General features: G+C 59.5%; 1 protein-coding gene across 30 annotated transcripts in view; it reads left to right on the forward strand.

The window, feature by feature from the left end:
* Nucleotides 1–20,428, forward strand: part of CACNA1G (calcium voltage-gated channel subunit alpha1 G) — a gene marked incomplete at its 5' end in the record, with an annotated part of 61,755 nt that extends 41,327 nt beyond the window's left edge. For 3 of the 30 annotated variants that reach the window (XM_081218396.1, XM_081218398.1, XM_081218407.1), the window contains 14 exons: nucleotides 1,180–1,305; nucleotides 1,861–1,950; nucleotides 2,528–2,720; nucleotides 4,528–4,581; nucleotides 9,638–9,789; nucleotides 10,545–10,654; nucleotides 11,371–11,504; nucleotides 11,765–11,835; nucleotides 11,969–12,047; nucleotides 12,142–12,263; nucleotides 12,599–12,952; nucleotides 17,586–17,763; nucleotides 18,084–18,253; nucleotides 19,455–20,428. In XM_081218396.1, the coding sequence (XP_081074522.1) occupies nucleotides 1,180–1,305; nucleotides 1,861–1,950; nucleotides 2,528–2,720; nucleotides 4,528–4,581; nucleotides 9,638–9,789; nucleotides 10,545–10,654; nucleotides 11,371–11,504; nucleotides 11,765–11,835; nucleotides 11,969–12,047; nucleotides 12,142–12,263; nucleotides 12,599–12,952; nucleotides 17,586–17,763; nucleotides 18,084–18,253; nucleotides 19,455–20,201 (2,580 nt within the window). In that variant the 3' untranslated portion in view covers nucleotides 20,202–20,428. Of the gene's footprint in view, nucleotides 1–1,179; nucleotides 1,306–1,860; nucleotides 1,951–2,527; nucleotides 2,742–4,527; nucleotides 4,582–9,637; nucleotides 9,790–10,544; nucleotides 10,655–11,370; nucleotides 11,505–11,764; nucleotides 11,836–11,968; nucleotides 12,048–12,141; nucleotides 12,264–12,598; nucleotides 12,953–13,666; nucleotides 13,811–15,724; nucleotides 15,860–17,585; nucleotides 17,764–18,083; nucleotides 18,254–19,454 lie in introns of all 30 variants that reach the window. The other 27 variants (XM_081218406.1, XM_081218417.1, XM_081218424.1 and 24 more) reach the window with 20 other exon arrangements.
* Nucleotides 20,429–20,776: the final 348 nt, after the last annotated feature.

The following is a 20,776-nucleotide window of genomic DNA, read 5'->3' on the forward strand; positions in this document are numbered from 1 at the left end:
CTGCTCAGGGATCCCCTCCCTTCCTTCCCTGCTGGAGCGGGTGGGCTGCAGGCCAGGCCTGGGGATCCAGGGCCCAGGCAGCTGGGCCAGGTTAGCAGCGAGCTGGCAGGCAGGCGGGTGCAGACCCCAGACGAGGCAGGAAGTGGGGGCTGCCGGGGAAACTTGGCCTCTGTCCCAGGGAGGGAACTTGGCTTTGGAGGAAAAAGAAAGGGAGCTGCCTGCAGGATTCAGCCGGCGCGTCCGGGAGCCAGGGGAGCCCCTCCGTCCTGCTCTCCCGGAGCACCCCGCCTCGCCCCAGGCTCCAGATGTTTCAGCTGCAGCGTAGATGGCTGCTGTTGGGCCAGAGGGAGCTCCTGGGTGGCTACCCCCATCCCTATCCCTTCCTTTGGCTTCTTGGGGTATCCACTCTGCCCTGGGGACGGGGTATTCTTGTGTTTCCTCGAATTCTCTGGCTCTGGAGACCGGTCTGGTGTACGTTTGCCAGGGCTGCGTGGTGCCTCTCTGCACACCCGGTGCCCCTTCCCCTTCCCTTACTTTTGGCCTACTTAGACCCCCTGGTCCTCCTGTCCCTCAAATCCCTTCCCCACAGTCATAGCCTGGTCTGTGCTGGAGTGAGGGTGAGATTTCCAGCTGGAAAGACCTGAGCTCGAGCCCCCTTTCCACCACCTACTGGTTGTATGACCTTAATGAGTGAATTTACTTCTCTGAGCCTCAGTTTTCCTCATCTGTTAAGTGGGGTCCATAATACCTAGCCCACCCCCACCATTAATCCAGATCCCTCGGCCCTCCCCTAGAGTGTCTGACTCACTGGGTTTGGGGTGGTCCTGAGAATTTGTATTTTTGAGCACATTCCCAGATGATGCTGATGCTGCTGGTCCAGGGACCCCACTTGGAGAATGACGGGCCTCCCCCTTTGTAGAAAGTGAATGGCGGTTCCCCTCCTTCCACCCTTTCCCAGTGCCCTCCCCAAGGACCTTTCCTTCCTCTCCAAGGCCTCTGCTCCAAGGAGCCCCGAGAAAGGGGTGCCTGCAGGGGAGGCTCCTGTCAGTGTTCCTCTGACTTGACCGAGCACCTGGCCCTCACCCAGGGTGTGCCCAGAGCTCTTAAGCCCCAGGGCTGGTCTGGGCTTCCTGTGCTCACAGCTCACTTCTCTCTGTCTCCGGGTATGTGTGTGTTCAGCTCTTCAAAGGGAAGTTCTTCGTGTGCCAGGGCGAGGACACCAGGAACATCACTAACAAGTCTGACTGTGCTGAGGCCAGTTACCGGTGGGTCCGGCACAAGTACAACTTTGACAACCTCGGCCAGGTGAGCCCCAGGCTCCAAGGTGGAGGTGGGAGTGGTGGCAGGAGTCTGGGGAGGACACAGATCCATGCAGGGCAACTGGCCCGCCTCTGTTTCATCGGCTAGTGAATGGGTCCTAATGGGATCTCCTTGGAGGGGAGTAGTGAGGGTACAGTGAGATGACGTGTGTATTTGTCTAGCGCGGTGCAAGGTGTAGGCATATCGTCAGGATGATTCTTTTTCTCACTCCACATTCACAGAAACAGAAATGTAGAAAATGAAATAGCTCGCTCAGTTTTGCTGGTTTATTTCCCTGCCCCACCCTGGTTTTGGTTTCTGGGTTTCCAGGACTCTGGGGCCCCTTGCTCTACCTGGCTGAGGTCATCTCCCACGGCTCTTCTGGCTTCAGAGCAGCCAAGGAGCCTTGGGAAAGAGAGCTCTCCCGGGGCCTGGAGTGTGACCCTGAAGGCCTAGGGTCCCCCGAGCTACTGCCAGGAGGTGCTTTGGGTGGAAGTGGTGGGTGGCTTGGCCATGCATCCTAGGTTTCAAGTGGTCCTTTCCTCCCCCCCGCCCCCGCAGGCCCTGATGTCCCTGTTCGTGCTGGCCTCTAAGGACGGCTGGGTGGATATCATGTATGATGGGCTGGATGCTGTCGGTGTGGACCAGCAGGTAGGGCTGAGGTGGGCAGGATCCATTTTTGCGCTCGGGTCACTCACCGTGGGCCAACTCCGGGTGTGGTGGGCGCAGGCTTGGACAGAAAGACAGCGAGGCAGGTTGGAAAAATGCCATCCAAGGGGCATCACCTCTTACCGCAGAGGCTGTAACTGGTGGCCTGCAGGCAAATCCGGTCATGCTTTATTGGCTTGCAACATATTTAAAATTTTTTGAATTCGTGGTAAGCAGTTAAAAATTGACCAATTTTACATGAAAATCTGGATTTGGGCCTGCTCAGGAGAAGTCCAAAGATCTGGACACACTGGGCTTGAATTCCTGAAAGGCAGGAGTCAGCTGAATCAAAGAAGCAGCCGCCCCTTTTGGATAGAACATCCACTCTCTATATTTTGCCACAGTCCCCACCTTTCCCTACTGCCTAACACCAAACCCACATCATTCCTTGACCTCACCCGCTGGGTCTGCGTAACTGAGTGTGCAGGCCCTGTCTTAAGGAGCGCAGGCTGTAGGGCGGCACCTGTGACACTTACCCTTGGGCTAATGTCTCCACTTTGCCCTTCCTGCTCCCCCCCAGCCCATCATGAACCACAACCCCTGGATGCTGCTGTACTTCATCTCGTTCCTGCTCATCGTGGCCTTCTTTGTCCTGAACATGTTCGTGGGCGTGGTGGTGGAGAACTTCCACAAGTGTCGGCAGCACCAGGAGGAGGAGGAGGCCCGGCGGCGGGAGGAGAAGCGTCTACGGAGATTGGAGAAAAAGAGAAGGAGTAAGGAGAAGCAGATGGCTGGTCGGTAGTCTTTCCACATCTCTCTGAGTCGTACTTGACCTTGGCCTTGCGACTGTAGGGGGCTAGGGGCTAGGGGCTGGGGCTGGGGCAGGGAGAAGATGCTCCCACCCCTTCCCCTCCCCCTTCCCCTCGAGAGCATGTCAGCCTCTAGAGCCTGCATGAAGCAGACCAGTTCAGCCCTGTGAGGGCAGGGGAGCTACCCCTCTGCGGGGCTCCCGGTCTCAGCATCGTGCTCCCCAGACGACGCCAGGTGGGAGGTGATGCACGGTCCCTCCCAGCTCGACTCGGAGAGGAGCCTCATGGGATGAAAATCCTGCTGCATTGCCCCGTGCCAGTGCCCATTGACCCCAGGCTTGGCCCAAGTGCCAGCCTTGCCTGCCCCAGTGTTGGCGAGCAAGCATCTTCAGCCTGTGGCAACCCAGTGTCTGTAGCTGCTGGGCAAGACCTCAGCAGAACCTACAGATGGACCGTGGCGTGAGCAAACCCCAGACCCCTCCTTCCTCCCTATCTCCAGCAAAACTCCCTGGCTTCCTGACTGTCCTTTTTTTGCCAAGCGGTACAAAAATACTCCCTCAGCTCAGGGACGGTCTGAGGTCACAGGAACTCTAAGGTCATGACGCTCTGGACTTAGACCCTTCAGCCCCTCACCTTCGATCTCCAACATCTCTTGCCATTGGCCGGGTGAGGCCCCCACCCCCTCCCTCCTTACACTCTCATGCCAATGGGCGGGCCGAGGCTGAGCGAAAGGCACCCAGATTCCGGGGAGGACACGAGGGGTGACAGGCGTGCGGGCCCTGTTGTCTCCCCGTGTGTCTGCAGATGTGTCTGCACTTGGCTCCCCTCCCCGTCTGCAGGACTCCTGCCTGTCTGTCTGGTACTCGACAATCTGTGTGACTCTCTCAGTCACTGCCCACGTCTCTCTAAGTGTCTTTATGTGTGGGTTTCTCAAGGCCTTTGTGTGTCTGCCTCTGTTTGGTCTGTGGGTTTCCCCTCCTCTCTCTACCCTTTCACAACCGTCTTTCTTATGCCGATAAGATCCATGAGGTGCTCTGAGTTTTCCCTTTGGTTTGTTGAAATGTGAGTACTACCAAGAGGGTGGGGGGCTGCGGTGCCCCCCTCAGCCCCTGGCTCTATCTCCTGCTACCTGTGAGGGCACCTGAAGCGAGGGGAGGGCTGTAGGGGGTTGTGGGGGAGGTTGGGTGGCACAGAGCCCACGCTCCCTGTGAGAGGCGGGGCTGCTCCAGCGGACGGGGCGGGGACACTGGCCTCTGGGCAGCAGATCTGGGCTAGGGGCCCCATCTTGGCTCCCTGTGGACGGCTGAGGCTGAGCAGGCGCACTGCCCCCAGCAGCCATGCTCCCACGCCGCCCCTCCTTGCAGTCTGCCCTCTCAGCAGGACATCTGCAGATGGAACTCTTTTGGCAGGAGGCACCCGTGGCCCTGCCTGACCAGCTGGCTCCCCTTCCGGGGTCTGCAGGCTTCTCAGGTGCTGCTGAGGCCGCAGTGCGGGTAGGAGTGGAGATCTGTTCTGAGGACAGGCTTCCTCCCCTCCCCATGCCTCCGACTCCCTGCCCCTGTGACCCTGATGAGCTGGCCGAATGGCTCAGCTTCCTCAGGTGCCCTGTGCCCGAGTTTGGGGCTGGCACTCGGGACAAGCCACCCTTGCTCAACACGCCCTATTCACAGGAAGGGTGAGGGTCAGAGCCCGGGGGGAGCAAGCTGCTGAGGGGGCCCTGCCCAGCCCACCTGGTCCGGCCAGTGACCGATGTCGTGTTTCGTTCTTTTAGATCTAATGCTGGACGATGTAATTGCTTCCGGCAGCTCAGCCAGCGCGGCGCCAGGTACTGCGTCTGGGGTTGCGGGTTCCAGGGTGTGGCCCGGGCAGTCGGGCCGCCTCGTGCGTGCCGGCAGCCTCTGAGCTCCCTCTCCATGGCTCACTGATTCTGTCCTCTCAGGGTGAGGGCCAAGGGTCCCTCGGGTGCCGGGCTCCATGGCACCCCGTAGGCCTGTGCTAGCTGGACAGGAGGTGAGGGCCTTAGCGCACCCCTCCATCCAGCTTCTCTTGGTGGACCCTCCTTGTCTGGCCAGGCTTCCGAGGCCCGAGCTCCCAGCCCCCTGCCGCCTCCCCCCAGGTCACACTGTTCGATTATTAGAGCGGCAAACTCTCCTGCCTCCTTTTGTCTGAAGGGGATACTTTGATCCAAGCGAGCAGGATAAGAGGAGGAGAGAGGGAGAGGATTTGTTTTAAAGATGTAACGATGAATAATTGAACAGACTCATTAATAGTCAAGTAATTGCAGTGGCCACGTCATCGCTACGAACAGCAGGACTTAGGAATCAAAGGCCTGAGTTAGCCACAAGCTTCCCCCCCAAAAGCCAAAGGTTTGGGAGTGAGCTGGGTCATTCTCTTTGAGAGCCGTGTCCCTGGGAAGGCCCTCCTGGTTCTGCCTGCCCTCCCCTGGTCCTTTGGCCCCCGCTCTCCCAACACAGCCCCCAGACAGAGGTTCAGAGGTCTTGAGAATCTGTGACAGAGTTGTGGGGCCTCGTGACACCCTCTGATGTCTCCACCCAGCGGTTCCCAACCTGTTCATCCCCATGGGCCCCCCTTGTCATCTCCTCTGACAGACCCCACATTTTAAAAGACGGTCTTTGAAGTTGAGAGCACTTCAATAATGACTTTGTTTCACTGTTTTTACTCATCAACGGCACATCTAATTGCTAATCAGAGCTTCTGAGCTGCAGAAGCTTTCGCACTGAACGATAACAAAGAAAGACCATTTTGCCATTAAATTAGCTTGTGGGGTCTTAGCACAGGCATATGATTTCTTTTAAGCTTTTAGAAATATTGAGAAGAACCTAAGGACCCCCACGTGGCTGCCTCCTCAGGCTGCTGAGGGATTGGGACTCCAGGCTGGGAACCCTGGGCTGTACCTTTCTCCACTTTTCTGCATCCTCCCAGGAGCCTGACTCCAGCAGACGCTGCCCTGTGGGTGCTGGGCTGCCTGATCAAAGGGGACCCCCTGAGCTGCCATTTGAGAGGCCACCCCTGAGGCCCTGGGTGGGTCGATATCTCCTGTCCCCACGGTGCTGAGCTACAATGTCTGGCATTGAGAGACCGTCTGTGGGCTCAGGAGGCTCCAGCTGCTTTGTGTCTGCATTGCCTGGGCCCCACGTCTCAGAGTCAGGCTGTACTGTGAGTCCCTGATGTGTTAGATCATGAGAGGAGGGTGAGGGGACGTGGCCTTCAGCTTTTCCCTTACGGGTTCACCTGGTCTGTAGGCTGACGGGTCTACACGTACACACTCATGCCAAAATACCACGGGGCTGGCCCACAGAGGCTTCTCCCCCAGGAATCAACACGTGCAGATTCCCATGGCCCCCCAGACCGTCCCCTGACATACCCACTTAATGCTACACACTCTCTTTCCTCTCACACTGCACACACACACCCCTTCTGGGGATATTCTGCCATGCCCCTGTTGGCACAGGCAGGTAGTACACTGGTTACAACAGTGTCTTACCCTTCCAGCTGGTAATGAAGACTCAGAGACCCCAAACAAGGGCTCAAATCACCCCATATCCCTCTTTCCCAAACCTCGTGTTCTGTGTGGTCCACACTAGAGCTTTTCAAATTTCACCGTGCCGAAGAATCACCCAGAGGACATCTTACAACACAGATTCCCCACTGAGCCCCACCTTAGAGATTCTCACAGAGTGTGGTCCAGGGTAGGACCTGAGCGTCTGCATCTCCAATCAGCTCGCGGGGGCTGGCGATGATAGTGCCTCAGTCTCCCCAGCGGTGTGACGGGGATGAAGTCACACCCTCTAGCCTGGGGCTGCTGGAATCAAACACGTGCACCACCGCTCCCTGCCAGCGCCACTCCCGCCCTGTGCTGCCCCCAGCAGACGCAGAGCAGCCAGATCCCAGGGACAGACAGAAGGGAGGAGCCTCTGATTATCAGGAAACTGGTCCTGGCCAGACACCTGGGTCCAGCCCAGCTTCCAGGCGGAAGGAGAGACCGGGGCTGCCGCCAAGCAAGGCACAGCCCCAAGTGACCACTCGGCCTCCAGCACCATCTCTGCTCCCCTCGGCCTCCTGTGGCACCCACCTCCACTCACCCTCTCTCCTCCCATCAGGGCCCACTGGTCAGGCCTGGATATAGCAGCTGAATGTGGCCTCTGTCATGGGGGCCTGTGGCCCTGGGAGTGACCCCTGCCTTCCTCCTAGCCCCACCACCTTCCTTTGCGAACCCTCTGCCCTGGCTGTGCCCCGTGCTCCCGGGGACCCCTACTAACTCACGGTGCCTGTGGTTCTCACTCGCAGCCTTGCACCCCCTGCTGCACCTCTCCTCTGTTCCCGCCCCGGACTGGGGGCTGGGCAGTCCTAGGGGTGCCCTTCTCCCCACTGTCTGACTCTGGTATTTTCTCCATCTAAGGCAGCTCATGCTCGTAGGGGGCAGGGAGATGGGGCCAGGGCTGCCGACATGCCAGCGGCCACTGGTCAAGGCCCCTCCTGGGCTACAGCTGGGGCTGTCTGAGCAGCACACCCACCAAGGCTCCCCCCAGGGGTTCTCCATTTCTTCTCTGAGCCCACGTGCTTGCCTGTAGAACCGAGGTCCGGGAGCAAAAGGGGAGTGGCATCACCCAGAGCCCAACAACGAGAGCCTTTGGGCACACTCTTCGAGGGCACCCTCCGGGCCAAAGCCCCAAGGCTTTGTGTCTAAACCCACCTGGCAGCCGGTGAGGGGCTGGGGCTGGGGGTTCAGGGCCTGGCTCCGTGGCTGCCTCACAGTGTGCAGATAACTCACTCTTGGACGGGCCTCCTTCTCTCCCTCTGTAAAACAAAGGGTTTGGCCGAGGAGCTGCTTAGCAGGTCGGCCCTGGTACTCTTTGGACCTGTGCTCTGAGGGGGGGATGTCTGGCAGCCTGGGCACCTGCTGGCCTGGGGTCCAGGCCGAGGGTGGAAGGGCTCTGTACAGACCTCAAGGGCCTGGGGCCGGTCGCTGTGAAGAGATGCCCCGCTTCAGTCGTCCTGCCCCCACCTTCCCTCTGGGCCTCCAGCCGTTCCTCAGACTCCTAGAGCAAGGCCAGGAGGTGGTGACAGCGGCTCCGTCTGGCCTGGGGCCGCCAACACAGTCAGACTGGGGTGACAGGGGAGGCGGGGGCTCTCCCAACCTCTCCTCTGCATTGTCTCAGCTAATAACGGGGCTAATAAGGAGCCACTTTTTCTAACCTAATTGTATTCAAACATTTTAGTTAATTCTCCATTCCTATTTTAGCATAATGGGATTGGGTGCTTTCCGCACTTATGGAGATTAATGCAGAGAAAGAGTTCCAGCTGCTAAGGCAACGCTGGGCGACTAGCGCCCTCTGGTTCTGTGGGTACTGAAGGAAGGAAGGAAGAGGCTGGCTCGCCCAGTCACCCTCCACGATAGCATCGCTGTGTGGATGACCTGTGGCCTCATGTTGTCCCCTGATCCCAGCCGCTCCACCCCCATTCTCCTGGGGGCCGGGAGGGCTGCCTGAGCAAACAAAGCCACAGTTGGCTGGCCCACCTCTGGAAACAAAAATATGGCCCAGGGCACCGGCTGGTGCCCCAGAACACTTGGGGCTTTCTGCCTCTTGGTTATCCACACCTCAAGGCTGATGCTGGTGCGTGGCATCTGGTGAGGCTGGACGGGCAGCTCTTGGGTACTCTCCTTCCTTTGGCCTTTGGGGGGGGCCCACCCAGGCCGCTCCCTGCCTCGGTTTACCTCTCTGTTAATAGTCCTGCATGGGAAAGGGCAGTTATAACCAAGCTGGCCTGAGCCCAAAGCTTCCTGCCGCCCCTGGCACAGTCCTCAGAGGCTGCAGCCTTGGCTCGCTGGCTTCCGCCCTAGACCTCCTGAGGGGAAGGGCTGTCTGGGACCTGAGGCTGCCCCAAGCCTCCCCACGGGGCGCCTCTTCTTTCTGTGTGGCTGCCCGGGGACCCAATCTGTCCGCTGCCTCTGACGACATGTATCCCCAGCTTGGCATGGCCTTTCCTCACACGTGGAGGAAGGGCCCCCTGCAATCTCCTGCCCCCAGATTCACTCTGCCTGCTTAGTAGGTCGACCTTCTGGCACCATGATTTTTGTAACTAAGTGGCTCACTCATTACAAGAGAAATATGATGCCTCTGACAGATCTCAGACAGTGCTTCCAGCCCAGCCTGCAGGGGAAGCTGCCCTGGCCCCCAGGAGCAGGCTGGGCACAGCCTCATTAGAAACTGGGTGAGCCCTTCCGGTGCGACGGAGCCGAGCCCTGTGGCCGCCCCTCCTCCCTCCCCCACATGAGGGGTCAGGAGGCCCAGACCCCGCCCCCGGAGGCCCTCTCAGTGGGTTGGTGCAGCCAGCCAACAAGACGTCCAATTTCCAATGTCCGGTTTTGTCTCCAAATCCCAGCTCCGTGTAATCTCCACTGCTCCCCTCGAGAGGCTGAGCTTGGTGGGGGAGCAAGAGCCTTCACCTCTGCGTGGATGGAGCTTTTCCTCTGAGTCCAATAAGACCCGTTGTTTTTCATCTACTGATCTGGCCTTGCTGCCGGACATCGAGTCGAGGGTGTTACAAGGGGCTGCTGGATTTTGGAGGCTGCCTCGGGAAGGGGGCTCACCTGGTGTCTAATGGGGGTGGGGAGCTCTGCATGTCCTGACCCCGTCTTTGCCCACCTGCAGCCAGTAGAACCAATGCTTGGAGGGGTGACCCTGAGAGAGCTGCCCCTGCCCCAAAGGGCAGTGCGTGGAGGATGAGGATGCTGATGACGCTGGAATGTTTCTGGCATTAGAGGCTGGTGGCTGTGAGGGACTGTGGGTGGAGGGGACGCAGGGGGCAGGGCCCGATGGCTGCTCTGTTCCCCCCTCCCTGCCCCGCTGCCCCACCAGAGGCCCAGTGCAAACCCTACTACTCGGACTACTCCCGCTTCCGGCTCCTCGTCCACCACCTGTGTACCAGCCACTACCTGGATCTCTTCATCACGGGTGTCATTGGGCTGAACGTGGTCACTATGGCCATGGAGCACTACCAGCAGCCCCAGGTAGGAGCGAGTGACTGGCCATCTGGACCCCACCTCCAGCCATGAGCCTGCCAGGTGAATCTAACCCAGCCTGAGCCAGAGCACCTCCGGCGAGTGCTGGGTGCCCTAGAGGGGGTCCTCTTGTACCCCTTGCAGTGACCCTCTGAAGATCGGTCTCATCTTGGTTTTACAGATGAGGACACTGAGGCTCAGAGAGGTTAGTTGACTCGATCAAGGTCACACAGCTAGGAAGTAGAGGACGTGGTTTCTTCACCCAGTAGATACTTACTGAGTACCTTAAATGTACTGGACCTTTGAGGGTAAAGAAGGCAGACCAGTGCCTGCCCTTCTGGAGTTTAAATGCTCGTGAGCATCCAGCTCCAAACCTCACCTGTGATCTTGCCACCTCTCAAATAAGCCTCCGTCAGCTGCCTTCCACGTCTCAGTTTTCCCATCTGTAAAATAGGGACATTGAATTGATAATGCAAAAGGCCCCTTCCAGTTCTAGCATTCTGTGCCTTCCAGCACATTCTCATGTGATCTCCTCACTGACCCTCAAGGAGAGAGATCCTTCAACACGAAGTTTGGGTCGTGCATGTGAATGAGAACCCTACTCTACCCTAGAGTGGTGGCCAGTGGTCAGCCATCACGGTGGGAAGAGATGAAAGCCCCCCTTAGACTCACCCTGTCTCCCAGATCTGGGAGTGATAGAGGGGTCAGGGCAGGATCGTCCCTGGGCCTTAAGAGACCCTGCATCTTGCCTCCATCCCCGCCAGATCCTGGACGAGGCTCTGAAGATCTGCAACTACATCTTCACTGTCATCTTCGTCTTGGAGTCAGTTTTCAAACTGGTGGCCTTTGGCTTTCGACGGTTCTTCCAGGACAGGTAACAGACAGGGGAGGGGAGTAGGGGAGTGGGCGAAAGGGTGTGTTCTCCTGGGGAGATGCCCCGGAGGGTCTAGTGCCTGAAGACCTTTCCTGACTCCGGAGGTTCAGACTCCACTCCAGGATCTACCCGGGGCTGATGGTGGGCTGGGGGTGGGGATATATCCAGGGCCTGGGAGATGGAAGGGAAGGGAGGGAGCTTGGCAAGGCAGAGCCTGCAGACACTGACAGCTGAAAACCAGTGTGGCTTAGACTGGAGCCAGACTGCCTGGACAGGTCTGAATCCTGGCTCCATCACTTAGAAGCGGGTAACTTTGGGTAAGTTACTTAAGTTACTTAATCGCTCTCCGTTTCCTCGTCCGTAGAATGGGATATAATAGCTGTATCTACCTCATAGAGTGGTGAAGATTGTGAGTTCCTATTTGTAAAGTCTTTCAAATAGTGCTTGGCACAGAGCAAATACCATATTAATGCTAGATAAAAAAGCAAATGCATAAAAATGAGAAGCAGAGGCCCTCGAGCTAAAGTCCTAGCCCTACCTGTGCCACCAACTGGCTGTGTGACTGTAGATAAACCACCGCTTCTCTGCAGGATGGAAAGGCTGGACAGGCTGACCTCCACTCTCCTTTCCGTGGCTGAGAATCTGCCACTCGTGTTGCCACAACTGCCCCCTCCTCTGCAGTGCCCCCCTCAGAGAGCTGTGTCCTGGCCTTTCAGGTGGAACCAGCTGGACCTGGCCATTGTGCTGCTGTCTATCATGGGCATCACGCTGGAGGAGATCGAGGTCAACGCCTCACTGCCCATCAACCCCACCATCATCCGCATCATGAGGGTGTTGCGTATTGCCCGAGGTCAGTGCCCGGCTGCCTGCCCACCGTGGCCACCCTCCCAGGGTGACCTGCCCAGGGGGAGACGGCAGGGGTCAGCTCTGACTGGCTAGGGACGAGGTGGGTGTGGGTTCCGTGAGCCTTTCTTCCAGCCTCTGCCAAAAGGAAAAGCTGGGGGCCGGGCCGAGGGTGGGGGTGAAGCCATGGCAGCCTGGCCCTGGCTCCACCAGCTGTGTGACCTGGGACCCAGAGGGGCCAGCTCACGACATTGTCCTGTCCTGCAGTGCTAAAGCTGCTGAAGATGGCTGTGGGCATGCGGGCGCTGCTGGACACAGTGATGCAGGCCCTGCCCCAGGTAGCTGGGAGGTGGGGGTGGGTGGGAAGGGTCCTCTCGGGAAGGAGAGGGTGCTCTCCAAAGGGGAGGGGGCTCAGGGAAGCTGGCTGGGAGATCCAGTGGCACCTTTTCCATTTCTTTTCCTCTTTTCCAGGTGGGGAACCTGGGACTTCTCTTCATGTTGTTGTTTTTCATCTTTGCAGCTCTGGGCGTGGAGCTCTTTGGAGACTTGGGTGAGTTGGGGTAGGGAGGGCAGAGGAGCCCGGGCTGGAGGCGCAGGGGCTCCGGGACTAACTCGGGCCTCTCTCCCCCTCCCTTCCCCTCCAGAGTGTGACGAGACACACCCCTGTGAGGGCCTGGGCCGCCATGCCACCTTTCGGAACTTTGGCATGGCCTTCTTGACCCTCTTCCGAGTCTCCACGGGTGACAACTGGAATGGCATTATGAAGGTGAGAGCCCACCGCAGCGAGGTCCCTCCCAGGGCTGGCTCGGGCCCCGAGGAGACAGCCCCACTTCTGGGCTCAAGAGGAACTGGATGTGAATGAAAGCATGTGACCTTCCGTCCCCCAGGCCGGGGCACTCTGGAACGCCCTCTCCCCAGGACATGCTCTGACCCACACTTCCCAGGACAGTGTCTAGCGCTCTTCCGCCCCCAGGACACGTCACTCCCTCCTGCGGCCCTTCCTGCTCCCCCTGCAAAGCTCCATGACACCAGAGACCTGATTTCCCAGGATGGCTCTGTCCGCTGTGCTCACCACCTCACCCCTCTACCCCGCCTCCCCAGGACACCCTCCGGGACTGTGACCAGGAGTCCACCTGCTACAACACGGTCATCTCTCCCATCTACTTCGTGTCCTTCGTGCTGACAGCCCAGTTTGTGCTGGTCAACGTGGTGATTGCCGTGCTGATGAAGCACCTGGAGGAGAGCAACAAGGAGGCCAAGGAGGAGGCCGAACTGGAGGCTGAGCTGGAGCTGGAGATGAAGACGCTCAGCCCACAGGCCCCCTCGCCACCGGGCAGCCCCTTCCTCTGGCCTGGGGTCGAGGGCCCCGACAGCCCTGGCAGCCCCAAGCCTGGGGCCCCACACGCTGCAGCCCATGCTGAAGCAGTCTCCCACTTCTCCCTGGAGCACCCCATGGTGAGCAAACACCCCCTTCGCCTCAAGGGCGTGTGGGACGGAGACCGCTGGCGTGGGTGCTCAGCGGCTCGGTGGTTGGGTGGTGTACAGGGAGCGGGAGGCAAGCAGACCCTGGGGCTCGTCCTGAGTCGTCTGACCCCCCTGCCTGCACGTGGAGGGGTGAGCAGGCCCCTGCCCAGCCCCAGAGGTGGCTGCCTGCACTCCCAGCGTGGGGCCACCCCGGCAAGTTGCTGGCACACATGCCGGCTCATCCGTCCCGGTGCCTCCCGTTGGGCCCGGACTCCCCTTCCTGGCCCTTAGGTTCAAGGCTGTTTTCTGTTTCCTTCCTGTTTCCTTCTTACCCTCGCCCTGATTTTGCCAAACCTCTTTCCATCCCCCCCTGCAACCTGCCTGATTCCATCTCAACCTTTTTCCCTGGTCCTCTCTCTCCTTCTCCTTCTCCTTCTCCCCTGTGGGCTCTTCTCATGTTCCACCTCCCATCTCTTCTTCCTCCTCCCACACCTCTCTCTTCCCCAACTTCCGCATCCCCTCCTCCTTCTCTGTCTCTTTGTTGTTATTGTTGTGTGCGTGTGTGTGCATGTGTGCACGCGTGTGACCTCCTCTTTCTCTCTCTCTGACTCTTCTCAATCCCCTGCCATGACACTTCCCGTTACTGCTCCTCTGACCCCCACGCCCCTGACTCTCTGGCTCCCCTTATGGGCTGGTCCTCCCCAGGACAGACAGCTGTTTGACACCATATCCCTGCTGATCCAGGGCTCCCTGGAGGGGGAGCTGAAGCTGATGGATGAGCTGGCAGGCCCAGGAGGCCCGCCCTCTGCCTTCCCTCCCGCCCGCAGCCTGGGCGGCTCCGACCCACAGGTTACTGTGTGCCTGTGCTGTGCCCCTTCTCCTGACTGTGCTGGGCTGTGCCATGCTGTGCCATGCTTCTGGGGATGGGTGTGTGTGGGGGGGTGTTTCCTGCCCACTGGGTGTCTGGGGAAAGAACAGCCTCAGGGCCTCAGTTGAGCTTTGGGCCTGGCAGGAGGCAGCCAGGTGTTCTTCAGGCTGAGATCAACCTCTGGAACCCATGGTTGGAAGGTAGGAATGCTGAGACTGCGCTTCTGAGGGAGAAGGATACTTGGAGGAGGGGTCTGGAGAGGGCAGTTGTAAGAAAGAACCTGGAAGAAAAGAGATGGATGGAGCAGGAGACAAGTTGGCAGTGGGACCTTAGCGGGTCGGGGGAGTGAGGTACCAGGGCCAGGGGAGAGGTCCTTCGGGGGAGAGTGCAGGTGGCCAGGGGACCCACTGAGGGACATGTCTTAGAACACAGTCTCCTTCTTCTCCGTATCCAGTGCCCTCCCCCCTCCCCAGTCCTCTGTTTGGTGGCTTTTTAAGCTAAGGAAACCGCTGGGCATGATGGGTGCTATCCATAGCCAGTGGCTTCCGACCTGGTCCTGAGAGTCGGTGGAAGGCTCCAGCTGGGAGTGGGTTCCGGGGACCTCGTGTGAAATAGGACTTGGCTTCCCCCCCAAGCCCTGCCTCTTCCCACAGCACCACATGCTTTTCTCCCCCAATCCCATTTCACTGTGATCTGCTTTCTGGGGTCCTCTTCCTTCTCCTCTTGGGACCTGTCTGGCCGCCTTTGACCCCCTCCACTTGGAGGTGCACCCCACCAACCCTCCTCCTAGGTCAAGGACTGCAGGAAAGCCCCCAACAGACCCAGAGTGGAAGCGAGGAGACAGGTATCAGCTGGAGGTAGAAAGCCTAGTGTTCCGCGGGCCATGATGCATGATGGCGCGGGCAAGCAGGTTCCCAGCACCTGGGACACCTGTAGCCTGATCAAAGAAATGGACGGTGATCCTCCAATAGGAAGGGACCTTGCCTCTAGGGTTCCTGACCTCTTGCTGGGATTCAGCCTCAGATAGACTACAGGGACCTGAACCTGGCAATGACCTAGAATGATCAGTGGGAAGGCAAGTCCCTTCCCAAGGCCTCCCATCCTGAAGGAAGCTCATGGGGAAGGGTGCTGGGGGAGAGGAGGGTGTTGAGAAGGTGACCAGGCAGTCAGCTCATCTGGGAGGCATGGCCCCGCTCTCCCCCAGGGCCCTGTAGGCACTGAAGGCCGGCTGCAGATCCCAGGTGAGCCAGCCAGATGCTGTGGTGGCCCAACCCAGTGTGCCCAGTTCAGGCCAGCGGGAGGAGAGCATCTCCCAGAACCTAAGCTGGGGAGGGCAGGCAAAGGAGGGCCCAGGAGGGGAGACGCCAGAATCTGGGGGCAGGCCGAGTTCTGCCAGGCTTTTGGAAGCAGAGAGAAGAGGCAGAAAGCAGTCATCAGATTGGCAGCTTTGTCCCCAGCACCACCCCTCCCCATGCTGCTCTGTCTGTGCTGGGAGCAGAGAGGCGCTTTGCGGACCTTTCTTCATTTTTTTTCTGGTATCTTCCCGCTCCCCGCGCCCTCCCTGGGAGGGGCTGTCAAGTTTCCTGGGGCGTCTTTAGAACGGGTTTCTGTGTCTCCTCGCTTTGTCAGTGTTTGCTCTGGTCTTTGCTGCCTGCGCAGCCTCTCTGATCAGAGCAGGGGTTTGAAGCGGGGAGGGGAGGCGCCCTCAGTTTACTTGGGAAAGGGGTGGGGAGAGAGAAAGGAGGCCTTTCCTCCTTACGCTTTGCGAACCGGGGAAGAGGGGCTCCGTGTGCGCACGCGCGCGCGTGTGTGTGCGTGTGCGTGTGCGTGCGTGCACACACGGGAATGTGCACTGTCTTGGTTTCTTACGCCTGATCATCTCTCTCCCTGTCTAGATCCCTCTAGCTGAGATGGAGGCTGTGTCTCTGACGTCAGAGATTGTGTCTGAACTGTCCTGCTCTGTAGCTCTGACGGATGACTCTTTGCCTGATGACACTCACACACTCTTACTCAGTGCCCTGGAGAGCCATGTACATACACACAGCCCCCCACTGCTCCCCCAGCCTCCCCAGGGGCCGGGCTGGCTGCAGGGCTCCAGGTCCCTCCCCTCCTCTCACTCTGCCACCAGCCCCACCCAGAGGCAGCACTTCGTGCTCCAGGCTTCGCTAGGTCTTTCAGGTTCCCCGCGGTGGACAAAGAAATCCGATAGGATTACATTGGGGCCTTGCCCGGAAGGGCCCAGGGGTAGCAGTTGTGAAAGGGTTAATGCAGACGCCCAGGAGTGACAGAGCTCAAAACAGAGGCGTTATCAGGCAGCTGACCCCAGGGCCTGTCTGCACACAGAGTTGGCCTCTGTATCTGGAGCCCCTGCAAGCCAGCCCTCCCCCTCCCTGCACCCCTCCCTCCCACCTCCGCTTCCCCCCTCGCCCCGACATGAGCCATTCACCACCACGTAGTGGGTGAGAGCCACATCTCTGCGGCCACCACCACGCCCTTCTCCACCTGGGGGGCCTTTCCTATCTCCCCTGTCACTGTCCCCGTATGTCCCCACGTCCTGGGGCGATTCTTTGTGTTCCGACAGCTTCTCCACCCTTGCCTGGCTCCCCGTCCCCATCTGCCTGTGGGCAGCCCCCTCCTCCCTGTCTTCCCCTCCTCTTGGGACTTAAGGAGGGACAGGGGACCCCTCCTCACAGCAGGGCTCCGTTGGGGCAGGGCCTTGACCTTAGGGGTTCCTGGGGGCCTTGAAGCGGTTGGCAGAAGTGGAGCCTGGGGCTGAGAGAGGAAGTGAAGGATCCAGACTACTTTCGGACACAGCCATCCTCAGGCCTTCTGGGGCTACTTAACCCGGCTGGCTCCACATCGGGACAGGAACCTACAGCCTCTCTGAGAGCCAGGAACGGACAGGGTGATGGAGAAATCTCTTGGGAACAAGGCTTGTCTCCCTCCAGCTGGGGTCAAAGGCTGATTATTGCCTTTCTTTGAAATAGATTTTAAAAAATCCACTCCCATCCCCGGTCTGTCCACTAAGGGAGGACCTGAGTCCGTCGTACCCAGGCCTTGTGCCTCACCCACCACCTGCCAGAGTCACTGTGCAATTAAAGGGAGGTGGGGAGGGGGGTGAACCAGCTGTGACGTCCTCTTAGTGTTCATCCGTCGTTCAGCTCACGTTAACCCAGCCCTTGTCCAGTGCTGGGTGTTGGGGCTGCCTTAGGAATTGGATGGTGAAACGGCCTCTGTTCTGCAGGCAGTCCCGGGGCCGCCTCGTCCCCTGCTCTTCAGGAAGGCCCTCCCCTACTCCCCAAGCCCCAGCACAGCGATTGGGATGGGGGGCCGTTGTTAGCTTTTAACTCTCCACTGTGCAGCTTCAGAGTCTCTCACGGGGGCCTCGAGAATGAGCTCTTGGACTGCTTGACGGGCTGGGGGCTGGGGGCTGCTCTCCCTCCTTTGGACACCTCACCCCCCTGCCGTCCCCTGTGGAAAAGCCCCAAGATGATGCAGTATGAATAGTTCTCTGGGGGCAGGGCATCCTCCTACCCGCTTCCTCCCTGTGTATGGAGGGCTCATCCATGTGTCTGTCCCTCCTCCCCGACCACACTCATCGCATCACCACCTTGTCCGGGGAGGGGACGGGGGCCAGGGCCTTGGCCGGGGGTGGGGAGGGGTGGGCTTCTGGTTTCTGTTGCCAAAGCTCTCCCTCAGTCACCCAACCTGGATGCCCCCTCTTCCTCCCATCTCCCTCCGCTGTTCCTTTTGCAGATGGAGTCCCACACTGAGGAGGTGCCCGTCATGCTGAGACCAGATCTGCTGACTGTGAGGAAGTCTGGGGTCAGCCGAACGCACTCTCTGCCCAATGACAGCTACATGTGCCGGGATGGGAGCACTGCCGAGGGGTCCCTGGGACACAGGGGCTGGGGGCTCCCCAAAGCTCAGTCAGGTACCAAGGCTGGGGGCAGGCCAGCTCGGCTCACATCAGGAGATCCGCCCTTGCCTAAGCCCAGCCCTGTCCTCGGGAAGTAGGGGTACTGAGGCAGACAAAGAGGTCTCTCCTTCCTCTGAGGAGCCCCCAGCCTGAAGGGGTCAGCCAGCCCCTGCCTGAGGGAGCCCCCAGCCTGAGGGGAGTGGCTTTCAGTCCAGGGTGGGGCTTGGGTGGTGAGGGTAGAGGCCGGTGGGGAGAGTGGACGGGAGGGACTCTGGTGGGAGCCCGCACATTGACTCTGCAGTTCTTCTCTCTCCCCCTCCCCCCTCCCCTCACAGGCTCTGTCTTGTCCGTTCACTCCCAGCCAGCAGACACCAGCTACGTCCTGCAGCTTCCCAAAGATGCACCCCACCTGCTCCAGCCCCACGGTACTCCCACGTGGGGCACCATCCCCAAATTGCCCCCACCGGGCCGCTCCCCTTTGGCTCAGAGGCCACTCAGGCGCCAGGTGAGCAGGTGTGGAGGGTGGATACGGACCGGGGCTGGTCTCTCTGCTGGGAATCCGAGGCTGTTGGTGGTGACCAGGGGTGCCACTGTCATGCTCCCAGCAAACATGTATTGTGTGCCAGTGGTGTGCCGGACTGAGTTCTAGGGACCAGGGACACGGGTCCAGGCAAAGCAGAGGTGGTCTGTGTCCTCTTGGACTTTGCACCCCCTCCTTTGTTTCGCCGAGGAGGCCCGGAGACCAGAGGCGGCCATGGTTGTCCAGGGACACACGTCAGGTTGGAGGTAGAACCTGGTCTCTGGACTCCCTTTCCATGGCACAGAGCTGCCTCCCTATCCTCTGTACTTCTAGACCTCGCTAAGGGGCACAGGGCACCTTTTAGATGCCTCCACTTTTGGCCGAGCCCGGCGCCTACCTTCCAGAGCCCACACTCCAGGGGCACAGAGCAGAAGCTCGTGTAGCCAGGTGAGGCTTGTCTGCCCCCACTGTGACAAGGCCACTGCCCACGCCACGTGTGCCTCATGTGTGAGGATAGCCACATGAGGATCTGCTCGATCCGGCACATTTGGGGAGCAGGCACCGTCCTCATCCCTTCTGCATATATTCGCTGAGCAGCCTCCACGGCCGGACACCGGGGACATGGACAAATGAGACAGCCCCTGCCCTCTGGAGCTCATGGTGTAATAGCAGAGACATATACCCCATCAGGTCATTGCAGCAGCAGGTCACGGGGTGCTCACATGTGTGGTGCAGCAGGGAGCGGAGGAGGAAGGCGTCCGTTTTACTTTGGGGTGAAGCTAGCCGGGAATTCCACCACAGGGTGCCTGAGCCCATCAAGTCGAGGGATGCTTGCCGTTTGGGAAGGGTATTTAAGGCCAAGGAAGTAGCCTGTGCAGAGGCTGGGAGGTGTTGTGAGGGACAGCTGGGGAGCAGAACTGGCCCAGTGCTTTCTGGGATCGCACGGGTTGGGCGCTGCACAGGGCGATCCCTACAGGCTGGGGGGTGGGGGGTGCGGGCACAGTGGACAACAGAGGTCAGACCGCGTATGACCCGCATCTCCCAACAAGAGCAGATACTGGTACCCCGCCTAGGGTGGTCCTGCAACTCCATGGAGGGGGGAGGAGGGGCTCTCTGACCTGCCAGGTGGGACAGTTCACAGGGGAGAGGAAGCCCCTGGGCTGAGCCCTCGCCCCACCCCATACAGGCAGCAATAAGGACGGACTCCCTGGACGTTCAGGGCCTGGACGGCAGGGACGACCCGCTGTCAGAGGCGAGCGCGTCCCCCCCGCTGCCGGCCGGGGCCTCCTCCTTCCGGGCCCGCTCCAGCACCCGGGCGCAGCCGCATCCCCACAGCCAGAGCAAGACCTCGAAGCACATGCCCCCGTCAGCCCCCTGCCTGGGCCCAGAACCCACGTGGAGCAAGGGCCCATCAGAGATGAGAAGCAGCTTCGAGCTGGACACGGAGCTGAGCTGGATTTCAGGAGAACTCCTGCCTTTGGGCAGCCAGGAGGAAGCCCCTTCCCCACGGGACCTGAAGAAGTGCTACAGCGTGGAGGCCCGCAGCTGCCCGCGCCGGCCTGCGTCCTGGCTGGATGAACAGAGGAGGCACTCCATCGCCGTCAGCTGCCTGGACAGTGGCTCCCAACCCCGCCTGGGCCCTGGCCCCTCTAGCCTCAGGGGTCAACCTCTTGGGGGACCTGGGAGCCGGCCCAAGAAGAAACTCAGTCCGCCCAGTATCTCCATAGAACCCCCAGAGAGCCAGAGCCAGAGCCAGGGCCCTCGGCCCCCACCCAGCCCTGGTGTCTGCCTCCGCCGGAGGGCTCCATCCAGCGACTCCAAGGATCCCTCGGCCTCCGGCCCTCCCGACAGCATGGCTGCCTCGCCCTCCCCAAAGAAAGACGTGCTGAGTCTCTCTGGTTTATCCTCTGACCCAGCAGACCTGGACCCCTGAGTCCTGCCCTACTCTCCCACTCACCTTTCTCCACTGGGTGCCAAATCCTAGCTCCTCCTCCTGGGCTATATTCCTGAAAAGTTCCATATGGACACCCTCCTCGCCTCAGTGGCACTGGGCACCGGCAAGCGAAATTTCCAGAGTTAAAAGCAGCAGCCGTGGCCGCCCTGCTCCAGGCTGAGAGAGAGAGGCCCAGCGGAGCTGAGGTTCCCGACACCAGGAGCTGTTGGGAGAAAGCAATACGTTTGTGCAGAATCTCTATGTATATTCTATTTTATTAAATTAATTGAATCTAGTATTTGCGGGATGTACGACATTTTGTGACTGAAGAGACTTGTTTCCTCCTGCTTTTATGTGTCTCAGAATATTTTTGAGGCGAAGGCGTCTGTCTCTTGGCTATTTTAACCTAAAATAACTAATCTAGTTATATTCCCTCTTCTTGCAAAGCACAAGCTGGGACCGAGAGTGCATTACAGCCCTGATGGGGGCCCATCTTCAGTGGAGAGCGAGAACCATTTTGGAAGCTGTAATGTAACTTATTTTTTTCCTTTAGCCTCGTCATCATTTTCTCTAGG

Source organism: Mesoplodon bidens (assembly GCF_964165515.1).
Source record: "Mesoplodon bidens genome assembly, chromosome: 19".
Lineage (NCBI taxonomy): Eukaryota > Metazoa > Chordata > Mammalia > Artiodactyla > Ziphiidae > Mesoplodon > Mesoplodon bidens.